This window comes from Littorina saxatilis, linkage group LG11 (assembly GCF_037325665.1).
Source record: "Littorina saxatilis isolate snail1 linkage group LG11, US_GU_Lsax_2.0, whole genome shotgun sequence".
Taxonomy (NCBI): Eukaryota; Metazoa; Mollusca; class Gastropoda; order Littorinimorpha; family Littorinidae; genus Littorina; species Littorina saxatilis.
Window position 1 is genome coordinate 36,541,006 of NC_090255.1, and position 11,214 is coordinate 36,552,219.

The 11,214-nt window shown below is 47.2% G+C and overlaps 1 protein-coding gene across 1 annotated transcript in view; it reads right to left on the reverse strand.

Moving 5' to 3' along the window:
- Positions 1-11,214, reverse strand: part of LOC138980716 (mucin-4-like) — a gene marked incomplete in the record, with an annotated part of 64,725 nt that overhangs the window by 4,866 nt on the left and 48,645 nt on the right. Inside the window, 5 exon segments of the mRNA XM_070353623.1 lie at positions 1,506-1,755; positions 2,997-5,220; positions 7,428-7,713; positions 8,599-8,780; positions 9,442-9,493. Of these exon segments, the coding sequence (XP_070209724.1) occupies positions 1,506-1,755; positions 2,997-5,220; positions 7,428-7,713; positions 8,599-8,780; positions 9,442-9,493 (2,994 nt within the window).

Here is an 11,214-nt window from a genome sequence, read left to right on the forward strand (position 1 = left end):
AACAACACAAACGGAGACACAGCACTCAAAAGTAAGCATGAAAAAAAAAGAAAATTTCAAACAATAATTATGTACATGGCTATTTGCAACTGATCTGATTTAGGCTTGCGGGTGAGATGGGTGAAAAGGGGGGGGGGGGGGGGTAGCGGGGCACTGTAGTCTGAGGATTATTTAGGGAACACAGAAAAGTCTTGAGGCCAGATTTGAATGCTTCTAAAGACTGTTGTTGCCGGAGGGGGAGAGGTAGTGAGTTCCAGTTGGTGGGGGCTTGAAAGGGAACGTTGGCCTGCAGTTTTGAGTTTTGTGTGAGGTATGTTGAGTTTGAGGTTGTCGTTTGAGGAGCGGAGTGGTCGGGAAGGTTAATTGATAAGAGTGAGAGGGAATCAGAGAGATAGGAAGGAGCAAGCTTGTTGAGGAATTTGTATGTGAGAGTGTTGAGCTTGTGAGACGGGTAGCCAGTGGAGTTGTTGCAACAGAGGGGTGATGTGGTCTTTCTTTTTCCTTTTAAGGACAAGACGGGCAGAGCTGTTTTGAATGCGTTGAAGACGATAGATAGAAGAAGCGGGAAGTCCACGGACATTCACATACAAAAGAGAAGATAGAAAAAAGGCAAAAAAGAAAAATCATAGGATTAAAAAATATGTATACACACCTGGCTTTACACGAATACTAAGCAATATATAATTATGTACAGTTTGAAAATTACTGAACATAACATGCTTGAGCAAATGTTTTATCACAACTTGGAGGTTTGATATAATGAAACACTGTGAAGCAATCACTGAGAAGGTCAGCAGTCGTTGAGAGGATTAAGTGTTATCGACAGTACGTGGAACCCACCCAGGGCCGGACCAAATGAGTTGTAAGGGGGGGGGGGGGGGTTCCTCCTTTTTTGGGGGGGCAAATCAGCGAAGTTTGCAGGCGCGCGAACTAGGGGGGTCCGGGGGCATGCTCCCCCGGAAAATGTTTGAAAAACGGTTAAAATCTGTGCAATCTGGTGCATTCTGGGCCTTGTTTTGAGGGTTAAGAGCAGCATTGTTTTGGTGCTAAAACTAGTAAAAAAAACAACAACACTCAAAGCAAGGTACATGCTTTTTCCAGGGGTGGGGTTCCGGAACCCCTGGAACCCCCCCCTGGGTCCGGCCCTGCCCACCCGACATGATATATGTCAGTCAGCACTGAATCATTGAAATTATAAAGAGTTGTATGTATTGTATTGTATTGCCAGTATTGTATTGGATTGTTATGTAATATACTGTACAGTATGGAATGGGATTGGATTGCATTGATTGTATTATATAGATTGGATTGGATTGGGTTTAACCCATTGTATTGTATTGTATTGTATTGTATTGTATTGTATTGATACTCTTATTGTTCTCTCTGGTGCCAGGATATTGGTTCCGCCGCGGCATAACTCAGTCTCACTCACTCTTGTCGTCGTTTTAGTGGACCCCTGCTTACGTCCCTTTGTTTCTTACGCGCTAGTTTTAACTCTCACCAACCTGACGTATGCGCGGTCGTTCGTGTCCCAGACGATCAAAAGTGGTTTCCATGCGACTGCGGAAAAATCTTGACATCCCATCCATGAACGTGTTGCCAGAGTTGAGGGTAGGGGCCCGGAAGAGCTGACAGAGGGCCAAGCAACGGCGCGGCTGACTGGCTGACTGTGATGTTTCTGGCGGGGCAAAGAATGCTGGGTCTTCTGCTACGGCTGTGGGTGGAAGCCATGTTGTGACTGAGGTCGTCCGGAACCTGAAGGATAATACTGTACAGTGGTACATGGTACCTGCGATGGAAGGACACCCTCAGCACTAGCTAAGAGTGTCCCTGTACATTGCAGGTGGCCTGTTATGACATGTATATTTTGGTAGAGATCATGGAAAAAGCAGTGGCGGATTTAGGGGGGGGGGCGAAGGGGACCCGGGCCCCCCCTCCAGGGGAAATGAAAGAGAGAGAGAGAGAGAGAGAAAAAGAAAGAGAGAGCGAGAGAGAGAGAGATGATTAAATGACAGTTTCTGAGCTCAGGTGGCCCTAGATTGCAGCATTTTGCTTCCTTAAAAACAAACATTCCGGAGGGGGGGGGGGGGCATGCCCCCAGACCCCCCTAGCATGTTCGGGCGCTTCGCGCCTTCAAGTCTGTGCAAAAACGTTTGGGTGTGCCCCCCCTTCCTTAAGATCCTGGATCCGCCCTTGAAAACGGACAACAGAGTGTGTCCTTTTAAGGTAAGCCGCTGGTGTCCTCTCATCGGAGGTGTCCGGGCCACACATAGCCGGTACCACTGTACTACAATTGAAAACAACTGATAACGAGGATGATTGTGACTGTGATGAAGATGATATCAACAAGAATGAGAAGACAATGACGAATACAAAGCCAAAGGGAGTTTGTACGGAACTGGGTCCCAGTGATGGTGATGACGATGTTCAGGAGGAGGAGGGGGGGGGTGGGGATTTTGTTGTTGCCGGTGGCTATATGATGCCAATCATAATTCAATCAAAGATCGTATGCAACCATTGACGCAGGCAGATGACGAACTCGAAGCCAAAGTGTATGAAAAGCTGCACTCAGTATACAATTGGAATAACAAATAATGTGAAAGATTTCAGTAAAGGTCACACACACACACACACACACACACACACACACACACACACACACACACACACACACACATACGCCGCACACGTACACACACACACACACACACATTCTCTCACACACACACACACACACATACACACACACAGGGTACAATCACACACACGCGCGCGCGCGCACGCAAGCTCACACGCACATACGCACGCACGAACACACAGGGTACAAGCACACACACACACACACACACACACACACACACACACACACACCTCACCCTGCCCTACCACTTCCCTCCACCCTGTCTCCCTCCCTCAATACGATCCACTACCCCCCCCCCCCCCCCACACACACACACACACACACATACACACAACTTCCCCACCCATCAACTCACCTAATAAACGGGACGTTAGGAAAGCGGCTGACGGATGGTAGTGGTCGAGCAATCTTGTCAAGGTCATGAACGGAGACGCCCAACCTCGCCTTTGGGTGCAGCGAAGAAGATGGAGGCAATCGTTCAGCAAACAAGGAGGGCTGGGACTCTTCTTTGCCCATAAATTGGGTCAGACTGCTACTGTTCAGTGTCGCAACGAAAGCATTAGATCCTGAAGGGTCGAGGATAGGTTCGGTGTGATTGCTACTGTTCAGTGTCGCAACGAAAGCATTAGATCCTGAAGGGTCGAGGATAGGTTCGGTCTGATTGCTACTGTTCAGTGTCGCAACGAAAGCATTAGATACTACAGATTTGATGAACGATTCTGTCTCTTTAATATTGTCCTGTGTCGGAACGGAATAATTAAATCCCAAAGAGCTGAGTGGAAGGTGTGTCTGATAGCCGTTCTGAATCAGAACTGAAGCATTGGATCCCGGAGAAGTGAGGATAGATTCTGTCCGACTGTTGTTCTGTACCTGAACTGAATCATCAGATCCAGAAGATTGGACGGTCAGTTCGGCCTTACTGCTATCCTGCAACAGGACTGAATCATTCGACTCAGAGAAGACACCGCCAGTTGTCTGCAAATTCCTGGCCTCAGATTTGTTGCTGTTGAAAAGAGCAAAGTGTGGGCCGTTGAGGTCGTTATCTGTTGAGATGTGGCTTTTCGGGGCGACACCAGAACTTCCAAATGATCCATGGACTAAAGTAGACGAGCTACTCTGACTCTGAGGCTTTTCTGCGCTGAGGTGGTACTCGTCAAGAAGCTGATTAGTGCTGGAGCTGACCGGTGCAACGGTGCTATTTTCCGACACTGAAGAATTGTCAGATCGACCGAGGGAACTATCCCCTGAAGTCTCAGAAGCTTGAGGTTTTTGCAGCGGGAAGGGGCTGGCGTTTGCCAAAAGTTGATCAATGAGCTCCTTCGGAGGCAATGGTCCTGACAAGGAACCGTCCTGTGCAGTATTGTCGACAGGCGTCGAGGCGGCGCTTTGCGGATGTGGTGAACTTTCATGACCTGTGACTTTATTGGGGTGGTTGTCGTTGAGCTTTCCTTCAGCAGGTGAGGAAGGCAGGGATTCATTTCCAGGGGGAGGGAGTGTTGTTCCTTCAGGATAAGTGCCAGCAGAATCAGGAGCAGAAGTCTTCCCGATGTCACCTGAAATCAACCCAGCAGCTGAAGACTGTTGAACAGAAGATGGTGTTGACAATACGACGTCAGTCTGCGGAAAAGAAGATGCTTCCTGCTTTGAGGACCCGTTTGCAATCTCTGACGGTGTTCCTGAAGTCGTCACCTGCCTTCTCTGCTCCAAAGCGTCCATAGTATCGTTTGTCGATAGTGACGTCATTGAGGAACCGTCACGTTTTCCAAATGACACATCCAAGTTGTTCTCAGCGGCAGACTTCCTTGTTGTGTTTTGTGGAACAGCATCTGCTGTCGATATTTTGCCGCTGTTGTGTAAGATAGTGTCCCAAAATGTGGAATTTTGAGCTGATTCCACCCTGGAGGTATTTCCGTTGTCCACTTGCTCGTTCGAAGTATTTGCTTTCAAAACTGTGGTAAATGATTCTGATGTTGCTAAGGTGGTAGTAGTAGAAGTAGTCTGTAAGTTGACAGAACTTTTGGTGACTAGTCCGCTGAGTGAATCTTGTGATGAGGACTTTGCTTCTACCACAGGCTGATGTTCACTTGAAGGCTTCTCGGTAGAACTTTTTGAACCCGCAGAAGCGTCTAAAGGATCATGTCTTCTTACTAAAGTTGTATGACTGGGCACATTTAGCTGCAACGGATTTTCCGACGTTTCTGGCATTGAGTTTCGTTGGATAGTTGTTCGGTAGCGATCGCTTCTGTCAAGCTGAATTGAACTGTTGGTTGTGACGCCAGAGTTGTCCGTTGTGACCGAAGGAGTAGTGACCACACTGCCTTCATAATGTCCTGTTTGCTTTGACGTCATTGGATCTGCTGCAGCATTACTTGATGACGTCACACGGGAGGAACCTGACGTCACAGATGACGTTGTTGTGAGGTAATCTTGACCTTCTGACGTCACATCGGCCGCCGTTTTTGACGGAGGGGTGTTTTGGGTGTGACTTTTTGTCGAGGCCGTGGAAGCCGCCATTAAATTGCCATGGCTGTGTGCCTTCCTCGGCACTTCCCAGGGGTCCACAGGCGATGATGTCGTATCTGGGACACATAGAAAAGTACAGCGCAAGTTAGGTATTTTAGGTGCTGGTGCTGTCGCTCTGACAACGGCATAATCTTTACATCCTTTTATTAGTTGTTTTTCTCTGTTGTTAGTTATATTGACTTATAGGATACAAATGTGAGAAGATAATGTGGTTAAAGTGTGACAAGGTGATAATGTGATATAATTTTTAAACAGGCAATGCATTGCTTCTATTTGTAGGCTTATTTTAGTAAGTGTGTGGGTACACTATTTGCGTGTAACGATATGATGTGAATATGCGAAGTGAATGTTACTACATGCATGGTTGATTGATTGATCAATTGATTGATTTTACAGATACACAGTCAAGCTTGTAATTTCTCTTTTAGAGATGAATAAAGATTATTGTATTGTATTGTATTTTAGAATCGTTGAATGTGAATCGGCCAATCCCCCCTTGAAGGCATACTCCTGGTGGAATCTGTTTAGCTCACCATCTCAGATCTGTTTAGGCTTTGACATGGGATACGACCATCCCTCCACTTGGTCACATACCAAAGGTGAACAGTCTGGAGGTATTCTGTGCACATTGGGAGTTTTATGATGAATTGATTTCTTAAAGGCACAGTGCAGCTCACAGCCTTCGTTTTGCGTTTTTGTTGCAGCTGAGTGCATTTACAGTTCAAAAATCCTCCTATGGTAGTAAAACAAACCCAAAACTACCCAACGACGACATCTGTGAAGCTCGACAGTTTCTTGTTCACGCGAGTGCATAAATTAACCTAGTTATTACGTGGTGTTTGGTCGGAGTTCGATTCAACTTGAGTGATTCCGGCCTCCATTTTGTTTTACACAAACTCATGATGACGTCTGACATAGTTTGCTTAGTGACGTGTCTTTTTGTGCATGATGTGGTGATCTACCTGATCTAAATTTAGATCCAAAAATAGGTCAAGACCAGCCGGGTCCGAGTACGAAATTAATTCGTAAAAAAATCGCAGTTCTTGACTCTTTGGGTGCAAGTCAATGAAACTTGGTAGTTCTTCTAACGGATAGCTGCCTGAGGTATGACTAAAAGCCCCGGGGGCTCCGTGCACCTGGATTCGACAAGTTCAGTACCTTTAAAAAGGCATTGGTTGCATTTGTGACAAAAATGAGTACATCCAAAATGTTCTCACTGTTGGTATGTGACCAAGTGGAGGAATGGTCTTATCCCATGCAGGCTGTTTCACTGTTGGTATGTGACCAAGTGGAGGAATGGTCTTATCCCATGCTGGCAGATCTCACTGTTGGTATGTGACCAAGTGGAGGAATGGTCTTATCCCATGCAGGCTGTTTCACTGTTGGTATGTGACCAAGTGGAGGAATGGTCTTATCCCATGCTGGCAGATCTCACTGTTGGTATGTGACCAAGTGGAGGAATGGTCTTATCCCATGCTGGCAGATCTCACTGTTGGTATGTGACCAAGTGGAGGAATGGTCTTATCCCATGCTGGCTGTTTCACTGTTGGTATGTGACCAAGTGGAGGAATGGTCTTATCCCATGCTGGCAGATCTCACTGTTGGTATGTGACCAAGTGGAGGAATGGTCTTATCCCATGCTGGCAGATCTGAGACGGTGAGCCGAATTGACTTCACGAGAAGGAATGTGCTTTTAATTTCGCATCAACTGATATTATTTAACCTTTCGAAATGATTACAACAATAACAATACCAGCAATCGTTCATATAGATTTCTTTCTTTATTTGGTGTTTGACGTCGTTTTCAACCGTTCAAGGTTATATCGCGACGGGGAAAGGGGGGGGAGGGGGGGGGGGGATGGGATAGAGCCACTTGTTAATTGTTTCTTGTTCACAAAAGCACTAATAAAAAAATTGCTCCAGGGGCTTGCAACGTAGTACAATATATGACCTTACTGGGAGAATGCAAATTTCCAGTACAAAGGACTTAACATTTCTTACATACTGCTTGACTAAAATCTTTACAAACATTGACTATATTCTATACAAGAAACACTTAACATAGTTAACAAGGGTAAAAGGAGAAACAGAATCCGGATCAATCCGTTAGTCGCCTCTTACGACATGCTGGGGAGCATCGGGTAAATTCTTCCCCCTAACCCGCGGGGGGTTCATATAGATACAAGTAGAGGATCACACACACACACACACACACACACACTCAGAATGCTTTTCAAAGCTCGCAACCGACCCATTGACGCACTAGTTTTTGACGCAGGCGTCGAAGCTGAGATTGAATTTTCTACAGACAAGGACGTCACTGATGATGTCATTCGTGGTTTGTCTGACGTCATTGACTGTGTCGTGGTTTCGTTCATCGTCGACTCGGAAGAAAAAGTAGTCGTCAATGGTGATGTTGAGGGTTGTGAAGTTTGTGGGATGGTGGTGGTGGTAGTTGGTGTTGTTGTCGTTGTTGTTGCTGGTGTTGTTGTCGTTGTTGTTGCTGGTGTTGTGGGCGGTGGTTCAAAACCAGGGAGTGCTGGCATTCTCTGCAACAGGTTTTAGAAAGTGGGTCATACAGTATTCACCTTGTTGTGCATGTGTTCTACTAATCTGTGTGTGTATGTGTGTGTGTGTGTGTGTGTGTGTGTGTGTGTGTTTTAGGTGTGGAAGAAGCATGTTAACCGTACTCGGCTGGGAGTGTCCATGATCATTCTCGCGATGACGTATCTCACCTTGAGTGAGTGTGTGTGTGTGTGTGTGTGTGATGTGAGTGGGTTCGTGTGTGTGTGTGTGTGTGTGTGTGTGTGTGTGTGTGTGTGTGTGTGTGTGTGTGTGTGTGTGTGTGTGTGTGTGTTTTAGGTGTGGAAGAAGCATGTTAACCGTACTCGGCTGGGAGTGTCCATGATCATTCTCGCGATGACGTATCTCACCTTGAGTGAGTGTGTGTGTGTGTGTGTGATGTGAGTGGGTTCGTGTGTGTGTGTGTGTGTGTGTGTGTGTGTGTGTGTGTGTGTGTTCGTACGTGTGTGTGTGTGTGTGTGTGTTCGTACGTGTGTTTGTGTGTGTGTGTGTGTGTGTGTGTGATCGTGCGGGTATCTTCCTACGCGTGCAGTGGCTGATGCTGCGTGCACACACACACACACACACACACACACACACACACACAAGATATGAGTCTGTAAGAACCTTTTCCGCTTAAATAGTGCGACAGACCCTTATGTAAATAGTTTCAAACACGGCGACAACCAAGTAAGTAAACTGAGAGAGGAAACAAAATTGAAACGGTTCCAAAAAATACAGTCGAACCCACTTATAAGAAAATCGCTTATTAGAAACATCGCTTACAAGAAAGGACTTTTTTCTTATAAGCGGGTTCTACTGTAGCTTAAAAGGAGACGAAAACCCCACAACCAACCAGCCAGCCAACCTACCCGCGTAACGGTCTCGATCTGCACCGCCACCGGAGAGTTGGCGGGCGAGTAGATGAAGTTGTGGACGGGTTGTGGTTCCTGGCAGGTCTTACAGCAGAAGATGTCGCGGTAGTGTTGCGGATAACGGTGGCAGAAATGTCGTTGGCATCGGACGTCGGGCCAGTCGCCTTGGGGGCAGTCGTCTGCGGCAAGAATGGATGATGAGGGCGTGAGCAATTAATACAGAATACTTTTTCTTCATCTTCTTCTTCTGCGTTCATGGGCTGAAACTCCCACTTTCACTCGTGTTTTTTGCACGAGTGGGTTTATACGTGTATGAACGTTTTCACCCCGCCATTTCAGCAGCTATACACTGCTTTTAACGGGAGGCGTACAGTTTTGTTTTCGTGTTTCTATAACCCACCGAACTCTGACATGGATTACAGGATCTTTTCCGTGTGCACTTGGTCTTGTGCTAGCGTGTTCAATTAATGTATACTCGCTGTGAAGGTTAACGCTCAGCATTGAGGGATCTATATACTAAGCTACAGTGAGAGTACTGGGTTTATAGATCGAGTATGTATATGACGACAGTGAGTATCATAATCTGACCAGTTTAATCTGACAGTGAGCGTAAACATAACGCGACAATAAAGTGCACAGACACACACACACACACACACACACACACACACACACACACACACACACACGCACGCACGCACGCACAAACACAGAAACACACACACATACGTACATATGCGTGCACATACACGCTCACACACACACACACACACACACACACACACACACACACACACACACACACACACACACACACACACACACACAGATATGCATTACCCAAGGTCCGAGGAGCACTGATGTCCGGTGTACACTTGCCCTGCATACACCACTGTCAACAAACACATCAGTAACCATGGTAACATGAACTGGAAATATTCTGCATACAAAGAACACGTACACGAACCTGAACTGGACATATTGTGCATACTAAGAACACGTACACAAACGAATAGTGTTGGTCGCTTGTTATTTTGTTAACTTGTTGTTCTCTTTTGTTCCATTACTATACTGTTCAAAAAAAGAAACGCATAGTTGCTACTTGCCAAATTTGTTTTATTTTTCGAAAAAATTAACAGAAAATCCAATCTTTAGATTATTTGTTTGAAATTTGGTATGGACACAGTTGAATGCACACACAGTTCATTTGCATCTTCAAATCAATCAGTCAATCAATACGATTGGGTGCCGAGGCTGTCAAGTCAGTAGGGGGTGTGACTGCCTTGAGCAGCAACAACTGCCCGGCACCTTCTGGGCATGGACTGGATCAGATGCCGGATATCTTGCTGTGGGATGGTGTCCCACTCCTCCTGAAGTGACTGCAATAGATCGCGGTGATTTGCCGGCGCTTCTTCTCGCCTGCGCACACGTCTGTCCAATTCATCCCAGAGGTGTTCTATCGGGTTCATGTCTGGCGACATGGATGGCCAGGGAAGCACCTGGACATGGTGGTCAGTGAGGAACTGGGTGGTGAGTCGTGCTGTGTGCGGGCGAGCGTTGTCCTGCTGGAATATGGCATCCTGGTCAGCCAGAAGAGGAAGGGCGTGTGGGCGCAGAATTTCCTCCACGTATCGCTGGGCAGTTATGCGCCCTTGGACGTGCACCAGGGTGCTCCTTCCAGCGGTATTGATCGCCCCCCACACCATGACGCCTCCACCACCATGAACGGGTGCCTCATCCACACAGTTGGGCGCGTAACGTTCGTTTACTCTCCGGTAGACCCTCCTCCGACCATCATGTCGCTGGAGCAGGAAGTAGGACTCGTCGCTGAACCACACGTGTCTCCAGTGATTCCGGACGGTCCAGCGAAGGTGCTGGTTGCCCCACTGCACTCAGTTCTGGCGATGGCGGCGGGTGAGGACAGCTCCTCTGTGAGGTCTGCGAGCTCTCAAACCAGCTTCATGCAGGCGGTTCCGCACGGTCTGGTCCGATAATCGGTGTGGCCCGGGGAGAGCATGGACAGAAGATGAGGCCGACAGGAAACGATTCCGGAGGTGGCGGAGCCGTATGAAGCGGTCGTGAGCAGCAGTTGTCGCCCTTGGTCTTCCCGCTCGTGGCAAGTCAGCAACGGAGCCAGTGGCTTGAAACCTGACCCACAGTCTACTGATGGTGCTCTGGGACACGTGGAAGTGCCTGGCGATTGCACTTTGACTTTGGCCTGCTTGTAAACGACCCAATGCAATTTGGCGGTCTTCTCTGCTCAATCGGGCCATCTTTCGTCGCTGAATTGTCGTCTGATTTCTTTGTGGCGAACAATCCGCTTTTATGGGTTTTGGAAGACATGGTGAGAGCTCAATATTCCCCGAGTTTCACGAGATTACACTGAAGCATGACGAGTGGTCATGCCAAATGAGCAATTTTGACATTGTAGCCACTGATAACGCATGCGTCACGTGCAGAGCTCACCTGTGGCAATGGACGAAAGGTCGACGACCAGATAAACATTTTCTGCAGTTTGGTGGATATCCTTGTAGCCATATAACTAAATTAACCAAATATTACAAGCTATGCGTTTCTTTTTTTGAACAGTATATATGAGTGTCGAGGCTGCTG